The 14,308-nt window shown below is 38.8% G+C and overlaps 1 protein-coding gene across 1 annotated transcript; it reads left to right on the top strand.

Annotated features, from left to right (window-relative positions):
* The first annotated feature begins 2,262 nt into the window (after positions 1-2,262).
* Positions 2,263-4,733, top strand: LOC111852781 (N-arachidonyl glycine receptor-like). Its single transcript, XM_023829024.2, has 2 exons — positions 2,263-2,355; positions 3,269-4,733. The coding sequence occupies exon 2, from the start codon at positions 3,295-3,297 to the stop codon at positions 4,258-4,260; it is 966 nt and encodes a 321-aa protein (XP_023684792.1). The 5' UTR covers positions 2,263-2,355; positions 3,269-3,294; the 3' UTR covers positions 4,261-4,733.
* Positions 4,734-14,308: the final 9,575 nt, after the last annotated feature.

Here is a 14,308-nt window from a genome sequence, read left to right as displayed (position 1 = left end):
TGTGTCAGATGATCATTTAATTCATATTAATAATAAAATGATTATTTTAGCAAAAACTACAACCCTACAACCCTAAAATATGAATTTAATGCTTAATTCTATCTTCAAAGGCATGAGAGCAGTCTAGTTTATGGAAAAACTGCTTCCCTTTTGTTCATCAAGCAAATATTGTCAAGAGTTGTCATCCTTTAATAACTGTACATTTCCGGACGCCGGTGGCTGTACCTCCGATAACCCACTGACTGAATTATCTTCGGTTCGTTCAGAAGTAGACAAGGCAGGATTTGGACTAGTGGGCACTGAGAAAAAGTCAGAAATTTTTCGTTTGGCCATTTCGCGTGTTGCATGGAAACTTAGAACATTTGGCGTGTTACGTGGAAAGTTAGGCCGGAATTAGAGGAGTAGTCGTGGCCCGATTCTCTTCTATTTCGGATCCCTTATCGCAGCAGTTAGCGAGATGACATTTGAAGCAGAGTGGGCGTGTCAGATGATGCCTCCCTTAGGTTTGGTTTTAATCACGTGATAGTGTTATAGGAAAGGTAGACGCGGGCTGAGAGTGTCCGCACAAAATTAAAAGCCGTTTCTGTTGCTTTAATTTTAAAACTTTTCTTAGATTGAGAGGGAGAGTCGCCACCGGCGACTAGAATGAAAAAACTAGTCGCAAAATAGAACATCAAGTCGCATTGGCGACCATTTTAGTCGCCATCTGGAGCCCTGTGCATGCTGTTTATGAATGTTCTATAAAGGCATAATGAATGAATGCATATTTATTTATTTATTTGCGTGTTTGCAGCCTGTCACACTGGCAGTTATACTGATTTCTGTGGTACAAAGTGGAAGCGAGTACTACTGCAAAGATTATGTTAAAGGTAACACTGTAAACAAACTATTCTGGCTCATCCTTCATTTACTTAGAACAGTGCTGGATTTCCTTCATGTAAATATATGCAACATATAAATTCATGTCTTTGAAATCAACCACAAGAAACCACATTGCTATAAGATAAGCCCATCCACCAGTTTGCATGGACATTTTCTGCATATGCATATACCTGTACAAGTAAACATGCAATTTGATGAGTCTCCAGATGACTGTCAAATGAGATGTAACATGTACTGTTTTGAAACACAGGGAACATGTGATGTTTATCCATCATTAAGTGCACTCAGGTAATCTAGAGACACCAAATGTCATAAACTGCATTAAACTACATGTCCTATTTATTTGTTTGTTTGTTTACAAAAACAGAGGGGAATTATAAAAACTCCACACCAAGAGCTCTTTGTGACACCACTGTGCCACCACATCAGACAACAGGTTTATAAAATGATCAAAATGTGACCATGTAAGGAAACTCTTAACTCAGTGATAAATATGGTAAAGTAAAAAAATGATTACTGTTCACGTCGTTGTGATCAGATACTCCCCAATAAAAACTGAGTCATCAATAAGCCAAATCTGTGGGTTTATGTGTCACAGACGGCATTTCCAGTCTCCTGGAAGATGCCTCTCTGATGATTTCATTTGCAAATAAGACACACGTTCCATATGTCTGACTTCACCACAGAAAAACCAAGGCAATGTACTTTAAAAAGCCATTTGATTGTCTGGCCAGTGTGCTTCACTTGTTTAATGTTTCTATGTTTAATACTTCTAAGAATGTTAATAAATAAGTCTCCCCATGATGTGTTGGTCAGACATTCAATAGAATTACATTAATGAATGCACACTCTGCTATGAAACCAACATACTCTGGGCTTGAAGTGTATTCTAGGTACTTTCCACTCTCAGAGGAACTGTTTGGGAATCTCCCTGTTTGTGAAATGAACATCTGCATTGCAATGAATTCATCTCCACTCTGCTGTCATCCGTAGCTGCGTGAATCTCAATAGCTGAGATGTTCATCCTTCTTCAGTTATGTTTTTCATACCACCAAGTTGTGTTGTTCAGCAAATTTCACAAACTTCTCTCCTGTTCCATTCATATATACTGGAGTCACTGTATCTAACTGCTGGCAGCCAAAGATCCTCTAAGTTAAATTTTCATGAGCTAAACCCTCATTGAAAAAATAAAAAAGCATATTAAAGTAATTTACTTTGATGCAAACCCAGTGAAATTATTTAATCTAGATTTTATATCAAAATCACGACTTTTAAGCTGTTTGTTTCTTGCCATGGACTCCCTCACTCTGGTTACAAACTACCAGGAAGTAGGTGGGTGTCACTAATGCTATATGCACTAACTTCATATACCAACACCAGTTCCTCTATTTACGGGAATTAATAAGACAGTCGCCCTAAAAGATGTTGCTCTGAGTGCCAGGTCTCCCTGAATCTGTAATTAACACCAGTAAGGTAAGGACACTTTCTGAAGACTTTTGCTTTTTTTTGTTTTGCAAAGTAGTGATATTGTCATGGGTGTGAAATGGGATACGATGAGCAACTATAAGGTCATTTTTGATCAAAGTCATGCTTAGAAACAATGTCTGAAACAAGATGTCAAATATTTAATTTAGTGCAAAACTGAAATTTTACAGCATCACACCCAACTGACAATACGTGACTAAATTCTTTCATATTTTACTCATCACAATGTATTTCTAAAAAAAAAAAAAAGAATAATATTATATTATGGTTAGGCTATTTCCATATTTTCAGCAGTCTTTCTCATTTCTTCTTTTAACTCAACTTCAGCTTTCTGTTGAGATTTAACCTTTAACTGACACAGGCCAGACACAGAGGTAGGTAATTTATAAAGGACCCTTACAGAAGATGAAGGTGGGAGTGTAACCAGATGCAGCATGTTTCTGCAACTGGGATTTGAGACATTAAGGATGTAAAGGGAGCAGCTTTGAATGGAACTGCCTGCTTCATACTCTGTGTGCTGATTTAACTTTGATGGTTTTTGGAAAAAACAATGTAGTTGCAAGATGTTTGCAGAAATCTTTATAGTAGCATGTCAATATAAAACAAATTCAAAAATATATAGTAAAATATTCTGGAAAGCATATTTACTATATTTTGGAAATACAATAAGGCGTTTTTGTTTTCAGTGTGGGATATCTATTTATATAATATGAATATAATATTTTTCTTATATAACTACTAAACTATACAAATAGAATGTGTTTGTAAACATATGTCAATTTTATTGATATAATATGAGTAAATACTAAAAAGTAGTACATCGCTGGGTGGCTTATAAACCCCAGTAAACCCCACACTGCCCTGTGCCCAGAACCTGATGCTGGGTTTGTGTTCTACACAGATCCATCTCCAGGAAATCAAAAGAACATGCAGAATGATCAGAATGTCTCTTTCAAGAACATACCCTGGGCGTTGACACAGGAAGAACACAGCATTATTGGCCTGGTTTTCTACTGCTTCATCCTCTTCTTCGGCATTGTAATCAATGTCACTGCACTGTGGGTATTTTTTCTGTCCACCAAGAAGAAAACGTCCGTTACGATCTATATGATCAACTTAGCCATAGTAGACCTGGCATTCATTTGTCTTTTGCCATTGCGCTTGGTGTACTACATTCAGAAAAGGTGGCCCTTCGGAGACCTGCTGTGTCGGATCAGCACCGCCATTACTGTATTCTACCCAGCTATGGCGCTCTGGCTCTTTGCTCTTATCAGTGCCGACCGTTTTGTCGTATTGACTCAGTCTCGATACAGCAATGAGCTGAAGAACGTCAGCAAAGCCGTGTTGTCCAGCGTGGGTGTTTGGGTCATGGTCTTAGGGATCAGCCTACCGCTGCTCTTCATCAAGGAGGACCCTGATCAGGCCTCCAACTTCACCACCTGCAGCAAAATGTTTGACGTCGCACACCTGCACGTGGACAACGCCGTAAGCTTCGTCAGGCTCATCTTCTATTTCCTGGTGCCCATCTGCATCATAATCGGCTGCAACACCATCATTCTGAACAACCTCACATGTGGCCGAGCAGCGAAACTGAAGTCCAAGATGAAAAAGCAGTCTGTCCGCATCATCATCACGTTGCTGCTGCAGATAGTCATCTGCTTTGTCCCTTATCACGTGTGCTTCGTCATCCAGCTTGTGAGACCCCAAAAAGACGAGTATAGGACCTGGTCCTCCAGCATGGGATGCCTGATGAACCTCAGCACGATCCTCGACATCCTCCTCTTCTACATCGTGTCGAAAGAAGTTAAAGAACGGGTCAGGAGTGTCGTCCGGTACAGAAACTATCGCCGCAGCCGCCGCAGAAATAACCACCCTGCCTTAGTTGAGATTTGAACCAGCAAGAGTGGTAGGGAGCTGGGAGGAAGCAAAAATGTGGACTGTCTGGCAGGGAGCTGGGAGGAAGCAAAAATGTGGACTGTCTGGCAGGGAGCTGGGAGGAAGCAAAAATGTGGACTGTCTGGCAGGGAGCTGGGAGGAAGCAAAAATGTGGACTGTCTGGCAGGGAGCTGGGAGGAAGCAAAAATGTGGACTGTCTGGCAGGGAGCTCAGAGGGAGCGAAAACTGTGGGTTCACAAAGACTGGATTGAGAAACACTGCCATAGATTCCTCCTTCTATTGCTTGTATAGTTGAGAAACTTACTGCATTTGCAAATATATTTACAAATGAGCCTTTGATGTTAGACAAACATATACAAATAATATTATGTATTATGGTTCATATATTGTATATTTAATTAATTTATGGCATAATTTATGGCTATATGGTTTCCTCTCTCATGCATAACAGAGGTCCTTCAAAAAGAAAATAAATAGGTCTGAGACAACAGACATTGATTTCACTCAGGAAAGTGTAACGTAATGTTTGATCTATGAAGAAAACAAACTCAGAATCATTCCTCATTACTTTTGTGTTTCATGTTTTCTTGGGATTACAAATCTTGTTCAGTGCCACCAGTTTTGAGGACAGATATTTAAAAACTAAAACAGTCGCATATTCCCTTTAACTGAGGCAGTCTGCTAAATTAAAACGGCAGAGAGGAAATGATCTAGCCATCTTCCATCTTATGAGACTGCCAATGACCTAAAGTCAGGCTTCTTCATCACACGCTACAGTATTGGGAAGCAAAACTCACTCAGTCCTCCTGCAATCTAATATAGAACTCTCGGTAACACTTACAATACTTGAAGCTGTCATCTATAATGCATTATAGATACCATTATAGATAGTGCATTATAATGATCGGTATAAAAATTTATAAAGCATTACAGAATATTCTGTTGACAGTCATAAGGCATTTTAGTACTGATTATAATATTTCATAAGCTCAAATGAAGCTTTTAGATATCTTAATAATGCATTATAATGGTTGTTATAAGAATTAACGATGCTTTGTTTTTTTTACTGTATATCTATATGATATTTACAGTGCATTATAGAAGAGAGCTTCATGAAGCATTCATAATGCATAATAAACATGGCTATAATGTGTTATGCCTTTTTTTTAAAAAATATTTATAGCCAAGTAAGTTATAGCCACGTTTATAATGCTTTATGAATGCATTATAATGTGCAAAGAATGTGCTCATAGATTATTATAGACATGGCATTCATAGAAAGTGTTACCAAACTTTTAATCAAATTTCCGAAAATCACTAAGTTCACAGAAATTTTCTTGAAAAGGTATGTTGTGGACTTCTGGAAATGTTTCTGGAAATGTGCAGAAGCAGATCTGAGTACCCAGAGAAAATCTGCATGACAGACGTAGAACTGTATGTCTTAGGCGTGCAAGAGGAAAGCAAAATGCCTGAATGAAGTCTGTTAGCTTAGCCATTTCAAAAACTCTAATATCACCCCAATATTCGCAGCAACCGGCCAATAAATGTATTCTTTGAATGGACCACTAGCACACCTCGTATAGCTAATCAATGTCTCATTCACTTTTTAAACTAAATAAATTAATTAACTAAGTGTGCTGGTGGTGAAATTTAATACATACATGGAATGGCTGAGGTGCCCCGGAGGAGAGGTTTGGGATCTGAAGCCGTGTTCATCTAGCCATCCAACTAGATATCAGTAACTTTCAGGAGAGCAGAAGATATTCTTACTGGTTTTAATTGTATTACTCTTAATTTGCATATGTCTGATGCTAAATTTATTATTATTTTTTGTTCTGAGCAGAATTGCATATGCTACCCAGATAAATAGCTTTAAAGATTACTATTGACTGCCAAAGACTTTTGCACAGTACTGCATAATTTGGCCAAACATATTTCTGCATGGTTAGAGGTGTAAGTGGTTAGAAGATGAATGGAGGGATAGTTTCACATGAGAAGCATCGTGAGTCTTGCGTAGCGCTGTGGTGTCACACCTCTTGTAGGTTTCGTTCCCGCCCACAAGTCCCTCTGATACCCCAGTACCTTCTGACAGTTGAATGTCATGCAGTTTGAGTGAGTCTCCGTATTAAGTGTCTTCGTCTGTCCCCTCTAAGACACTGGCGTCCTGTTTAGGGTCCTGCTTACCTCCTGCCCTGTGCTTCCTGGCAAAGGTATTGCAACCCAGTCCCTTCTAAGAACTTTGCATGCTAGGTAAAGTACCAGTTGACCACATCCCCTGGTTAGCAGTGATGTCACCGATGGGCACTCGAGCCAGTTAACACCAGTTCCTCCAGGACTGACAGACTGTGCTTTCAATTGCAATCGCTTTGGATAGAAGTGTCTGGTAAAAACATTGACCGAAACGTCATCATGCAGCACGACTGAAAATGTAAACATGACTTTTTCTACATGCACCAGTTACTCCCATGTCCAGTAGGTGGCACCAAATCACCTCATATAAGCACTGAACTGGCCAAAAGCAGCACATTAGACTCTTACAGGCAAATTTAATGAACATCAAGGCTGCAAAATTTCCCTTTCTCTTCATAAATAGACTCAGACCACATCTATTCACTCTGAACCAAGTTATTGACTTCATTCATGAATCTGATTTCTTTACAATGGATTGGGTCCAGATTGGATTGGACCTTAGCTTTCGATGCTACGTCACTTAGCTAGTCGTACAACCTCAGCTCAAAGGCAGTTTGATCTAATGTAAACCATTATTATACTTTCATTTCACAGAACCATGTTCTTTGTACAATTGAGCATAAGACAAACTGTACTTATTATCCTTTTGCATTGTTATAATTGACTTGCAGCTCTACACGGGCGGGTGGTGGGGGGGGGCACCTATCAAATAAACACATGCAATTCTGTTTGTTTGTTCTGTTAAGCCCCTTGTTTTGTCCTCCTACTGAGAAAAGAGATCATCCAGGGGCGTGAAAGGCGCAAGGACAGAAATAATCACCGGGGAAAATGGAAGCAAAGAGCTCACGATAACATCCAAACAATAACGGTAATAAATAATGATATAACAGATGGTGGATGGAGGACCTGCTCCGGGAAATAAGCTGTACCGATGTGTCAGATTCTAAGTGACCTCAAGTGTTAGTCAAGGGAAATAAGTAATTACATTATGGCCAAAATTGTGGAAACACTTCCCGTCTTAACTGACTGCAGAACTTTATTCAACTGCTGCTCCAGTTACTTATTTAGTCATCCAATGTATGCTGTTTGTAAACATTCTTTGATTGTTTGTAAACATTCTTTGATTGTTTATAAACATTACTGCCAATATTCGTGTAGTAATTTTTAAAGCGTAATACCGAAAGTGCTAAGTGTTTCCACAATTTTGGCCGCTAGTGTAAATAAGCACTTATTCCTCGAGTACTTTTACCTGCATGCTAATACACTAGGATGATGCTTTTGCCACAGAATGGTTACAATGTGGAAACTTATCCATACTAACCTACATTAATTGCTTTCAGGAAAAGATGAGACTTAGATAGACCTTTGAGGTCAAAGGCTATAGCGATATTAAATGTCATCTTGCTGCTTTTAATAACAAAATGGTTTGAAAGTGATTCATTTTTAAATGCAATTACATATAGATTCACCAGTTGCTCTTCTGTTGGTGAGGGAAACACTGTTGACAAAAGTAGCTGTAAAACTTTCTTGTTCATTCATGTAAAGTGCAGGAAACAAGCGGCAGATCAGCTGCATTTTATTCACAATGATTTACAGGCTGGGAGAACAGGCGCCATTTTGTGGAAACAAAAAGGAATCAGCATTAAACAATGCAAAGTTAAAATACCGTTTTCTCCTTCTTGTTCTGGCAACAAAGCAGCTTTTGTATAGAGCAGTGTTTCTCAACCCAGTCCTCAGCGAACCCCAGCCAGTCCACGTTTTTGCAAAAACGTGGACTGGCTGGGGTTCGCTGAGGACTGGGTTGAGAAACACTGGTATAGAGTGACCATTTTAATGAATGTGAATACATGCTGTAATGGCTTAAACTGTTGAATGAGTGTTTTCTGACAGTGCAGGTGATGCCATCTTGATGAGCTGTATGTGGCATCGACAGATAATCACGCAACTCGGGGGACAGTCAGTCTCAGAAGAGGAGAGGGAGAAGCATCCAGTATCCAGCTGTAACCATATTCATTTCTGCATGTTTAAACTGAGGCCTTTTCTTCATCTCATCAAATATCTCTCATCAAATATTTAAAAATAATAATCTTTATATTTTTTAGAGTATGGTGTTTTACTTTTAAGTTATTTTGGGGGTGACGCTTTAGATGACAAAGTTCATTGTTTTCCTTTTTTTATGTTTTCATGTATATCTCTATAAGCGCAATATGAAAGTGCTACATTTTACAGTCATTACTGGGTATCCTGAGGTCTAAGCTGAATTTTTGGCAAAATAAATGAATAAGGCAGATAATTACTGCCTTTCGCCAAGTGAGTTTTGTTTCGTAGATGGCATTGTGCTTCTAATCCATGCTGTGAGCCTTAATTGCTTACTAAAGAGAATCAACAATTGTATCAACAATAATTACCATTCTATTAGCTGAGTGCCTTTTTGATATTTGATAATGCATTATAAGGGAAAACGAGATGTCTGATTATTTACAAAGATAGAGAGATTCGTAGCCTATTGGACATGATATGGCAGAATTTACAGAAACAGAATAATTTTTTAACACAAATTACAGCCGTAAATATTTATGACATTACTAACGCTTTCCTTTTTTTTGCGCTAAAACAATGCTACTTATAATATGAAAAGCAGGTTTTGGCAAACAAACCAAAAACTGTCTATTAATTGCCTTATAACTAGAGGTAAATCATCAAAGCTGTCTAGCAACAATTGATCACTGAGCGAGGTAAAACACTCTGGTGACAAACTGATTTTAACTGATTGAACTATGGCCATTTCACACGGGCAGCTCTGAGGTACCATTAGCCAGCATGAATAATGCACTGCTGGTGTAGCCCCTGCCAAGCTAAGTGCTGGGAAACCTTAGATTCTCATGAGGATTGCGACAGATTTATCTCAAGTCGACATGTGACGGGCCAACGTCATTTTTCAGCGAACGCACACCGGGCTAAAAATTCTTGACCAAATCAGAAATGACTGAACAATCCATTGAACCAGCGCTTGGATTTTTCATCTATATCTGGTGAGCTGAGGTGCACGTTTAATATTTAATTTCACTTCTCTCATTTTAAAAATGACCTGCTCTATGACGTCTCGGAACAGAGAAGCCTGATGTACAACCACAATAGATGGATTGTTAGCAAAGATGTAAACAAGACCCAGTGAATTGTGTTTTCAGTAATGTTAGTCTGGCCGGGGGGGGGGGGGGGGGTTGGGGGGGGCAGCCAGTTGACCTTGGACCCCCAGAGGTTTTTCTTCTCCTTACGTGGGAGTTTTTGGTTCCTCTCCTCTGTTGTCTTCTGCCTTTATTTCTGATCTTTTATGCATCACAACACACCCATGTATAGCGCCTTGGGACAACTCTGTTGTGAAAGGCGCTATATAAAAATTAAATTGAATTACAAATGTCCAGTGTGCTTCTTCGTATAAAATATTTTTATAAGCTTATTCATCTACCCAAGGAACCAAACCAAACAGTTAGCTTACGTGGTTTGCTTGCTTGGCTTTCCTGTCTAAGTGTCACATTTGTGCACTGTAGTAATTCAGAAATAAAGCTGTCTGCACAGCCTTGTTTCCATCTGTTTGTTTCCTCCATAAAAAAAAAAAGCCGTAAAAGCGAGTGAACAGATGGCTTCTGGCTCGCCCAGTGCTGTTTCTCCTCACAACTGGCTCACATCCTTTGTGTCCATTAATCTTCCCCACAACTCCACTAGAACAACTACATTAACCACTCAGGAGAGAACCAAAGCAGCCGCTACAGCTGTCGGCAACAGAACTCCAAGCCATCCGTCCATTATGGGAAGCCATTTCTCAAAATGTCACCAATAGACGGCAGGAGAAAATAACTTCGCTTCAAACATGACCCAATGAAAATCGTGTCCTTTGCGGAAAAATAACAAATGCTCATTAGCTCAGCTGCCCTCACAAGCTACGTGTGAGTCTTTCGGCACAGTTTTCAAACAGTAATTATAGGATTTTACAGCTATCATTACATTTCAGGCCAGAGCTTGGGGTTGCAGCCCATCTCAGTCTAATCTTAAGACATGTGCTACTCTGCTCATTTCCAGTGTTTCCATGGTTCACTGGAACTCACCAGCTTGTTGACCACGCCAAGGTGCTTGTCTGACAGATGTGCTCTGTTTTCTCCAGCCTTTCCAATGTGCTCAGCAGAATACACTAAAACAGGCGTGAATATACAGAACAATGATGTAGGAAGGAGGACATGACTGTCGCAAGAGGAACAGTGAGACAAATGGGCTTTATTTTTGTTGATTGATTCCACCTCTTTTAAATTTCCCAAAAGATTATTAGTCAATGATTAGTTTTGCTTCTTTTTAGCAGGCAACCCTGACTATGGGTTAGATGCTTGTATAATAACAAGCTTTCCTGTGTAACACACATCATAAGGATCTGTTGGCTGTTCTGTGAGATGGAAGGAATTCTCCAGAACACAATTTTGAAATTGTGCAAAAAAAAAAAAAAAAAGTCCAGTGCAATTACGACAGAATACCATTTAATTCATTTGAGTTTTATTGGTAAGGCTCATTTTCACATTACATTGACTCAAAGCGCTTTACAGCACCCCCGCCCAAAGCCCCCAGTGAGCAAGCCAGAGGTGACAGTGACAAGGAAAAACCCCCTAGAAGGAAGAAACCTTGGGAGGAACCAGACTCAAAGGGGGAGCCCATCCTCCAGGGGCTGGCAGAGTAAAATGGATATTTACACAGGGAAAGCTATAAACAGAGATATATACACATTATTTCTATCTAAATATAACAGGTTCTATATCTATATTTCTATCTATATATATAACAGGTTTTTTCAACGGTGTCTTCAAAGAATTTCGATGACACTGTGGTTCCTTGATGATATTAGTGCTTTTATAAACCTGCAAGATCAGCAGTGCACCTCCAAAGCTCAATATCACCTGCTGCCTCTCACAATTCCCATGCTGGGCTCAGTGGGCCGCCTTACTGGGAGGTGCTGCAAACACATCAGGCACTGGGGCTCCTGGAGAAGCAGGGGAGCGCATCGGCATTATGAATATTCAGCAACAAAACTCAGCTTAATGATATCTAGGAGTTAAAAGGTTTGCCTCCAAGCAAATAGCTCTCTTTAGGGGTGATATTGTAATGATTTTAAAGGATGATAATTTGATGAATGGCAAGAAGATCAGCATCTTTCACACAAGGATTGTTACCTTTTAACAGACCCACCAACAGAGGCCAGAAGACCTCCACTGCTCTCAATGCTCATCTTGAACCACAGTTTAAATCGTCTGCTCTTCATTCATAATACTTATTATTATTATTAGGCAGTGGAAACAGATTCAAATTGGTGTGATTTTTGAGCCTGTTTTCAATATAGAAACAGGGACACAATGGTTCATTTATCCATTTTGATATGATTGTCTTGTGAATTCCAGAATTATACTGTGTGTAAACAGATAATTAGAAAGTAAATGACTGTACTGTCACTTTTGTATAAATTTTTGTAGAATAAATGAAGTGGACAAAGAATGTTTATTTTTTCCATTGGAGGTTGATTTTGATGAAGATGGCTTTGAGCAGAAATCATGTAATAGTAGATCTCAACACACCTTAGGACACTGGGGGAGATCCTTAACATCTGTTAAATAATTTAAGATCGACAACAGCAGACTAGGATAAGGTTGATAACAGGCTGTCATACAGTCCATGGAACTGTGGGAAATTGAAATATATTGTATATATTGCTAGAGATGTCCAAAGATGTCGAAAATGATGCAGATGTTGTTAAAGTGATGATTACAAAGACAATAAAACCTGCATATAGACAGTAAGGGTGGAGTCATGTGACTTTTTCCAGATCCAATGCAGCAAATAAATTAAATAAGGGGTAAAAATTAAGCAAGTGTACTTTCAAAAAAGTTCAGCTTGACTTCCTGCGAATAAACTAAAAGTTAAAAGGTTACCTTCAATTTCATGCCACATTATATTCCTCTGTTCTGTTTCTAAGCTTTTCACTTTCATTAAGTGCACAGACAAGCATGAAAGAATAATTACTGTGCAACGTCCAAACTCAGGCCTTACGACTCAGGCCTTTTACCTTCCTGTGGCCTTCAATGTCCGTACTCACAAAATGTTCATTTAGATAATGAGCCATGAGCCTTGTCATGTAATTCTCTTTCTCCATTTTCTTAAAACACATTGTGTCCTAATTTGATTAAATGGCTTTAAGTTTACTCCTAGTTTGCTCAAGCTGTAAAACTTTGTCAGGAGGCCATATCACATCTCCGGTCTCTGCTAATCAGGGTGGGGGACATCTCAACCTGAAGCAGTACCTTCCCTTGTGACATTTATTTAACTTATTGTATTTTCTATATTTGCGTCTCACATTCGTGGTGGAAGGAGATTCTAGCCGTTGCCTAAATTTAAGTCAGTATAGGTTAATCTTGTGCAGTTTAACTGTCGTTAAAGTAGTATTACCTTTTTAAAGCTTTTTTGATGCAATCATATTACCAACATGTAAGCTGACTCATGTTAGTATTGGTGAAGCTGATTTAAAGGCACAGTTACAGATTCAATCAGCTGATTGATGTAACTAGGAATAATGAGAATGAGAACCAATACCCGCACGATTTCAGCATTTGGTGAAAAAAAAAAAATCAGTCTATTGTAACACATGAGAAATGTGAGAATGTTAGAAAAAAAATTTAGCCAGGAAATACAGAACAGGAGGCAAAATGTCCATGAGGAAAAATACACCTCAGATGAAAAAGCGCTTGGTGAAAGAGCATCATTTCATCCAGCTTTGGCTGACGGCTGTTTTCCCATCAGGCTCTCGCACATGCTCAGTGTACACCAGGAGAGAGTTCTAACTGCAAGTTCTAAATGGCTATTTTATAAAATGGCATGTCTTACTTTGAAGATTATTTTACGCAGCTACAGCAGATCAAACCATCAGACGTGACTGTTCTTGTCTGCAATGGGTATGTTCACAACAAATGTAAATCACAAACATCAGTCATTAAAAATGCTATTCCCTGGAACGTCATGTTTCTGTCATATTTAAGAGATATGGTATAAGTCAGAAGATTGTCCTTTTTTTAATTGCTTTTATATGCACTTCCTAAGCAGTGTTTCACATCATGCCTTCATAATCATTCTAATATTTAATACATTAATAGTTTATATTAATAGTATTAATATACATTAATAGTAAACTAGTAATTCTGAAAATATAGAACAAGTATTCAACTTCATTCATAAAAAATAGAAGGAAATTTGAAAATGTGCATGAAGAATTTGGAGGGACCTTTGCTCACTTTTTTCATTACTTTATACCAGGGGTGGCCAATCTTATCCGCCAAGGGCCGGTGTGTATGCGGGTTTTCGCTGCAACTCCCTAATTAGATTACTAATTAGAGGACTGATTGGCTGAAGAGTCCTCACACCTGGGTTTGAACAGCTGACCTACAGGTTATCCCAAAAACCTGCATACACACCGGCCCTTTATAGATAAGACTGGCCACCCCTGATTTATACAATTTCATCCATTTGTCCATGCATCCATCTTCGGGGAAACTCATCCTAGTAAACTGCCAACATACCTGGTTTTTACACTCCAGTATTGTCCTAAATGGGTAAATAATAGACACATTTGGAAGGTGCAAACAAAATACATTTAGTTATTTGGTAACACACCTTTCTGAATCTGAAAGGCATATTTTTTATTATTGAATTAGCGTGATATTTTGTAGTATTCGAGGAAAAACAGTTCTCTCTCAAAAGTCATAACTGCTCTGAATAATTCTATTCCTATCATGAGCACTTTGAGGAAATTGGCAGAATTGCAAGCTAGACC

This window comes from Paramormyrops kingsleyae, chromosome 16 (genome assembly GCF_048594095.1).
Source record: "Paramormyrops kingsleyae isolate MSU_618 chromosome 16, PKINGS_0.4, whole genome shotgun sequence".
In the NCBI taxonomy this organism is placed as follows: domain Eukaryota; kingdom Metazoa; phylum Chordata; class Actinopteri; order Osteoglossiformes; family Mormyridae; genus Paramormyrops; species Paramormyrops kingsleyae.
Note: the sequence above shows the minus strand (reverse complement) of the source record. Positions and strands in the feature narration are given on the sequence as shown.

Coding starts and splice junctions, on each gene's coding strand:
- LOC111852781 (XM_023829024.2), top strand. CDS start 3,295: ATGCAGAATGATCAGAATGTCTCTTTCAAGAACATACCCTGGGCGTTG.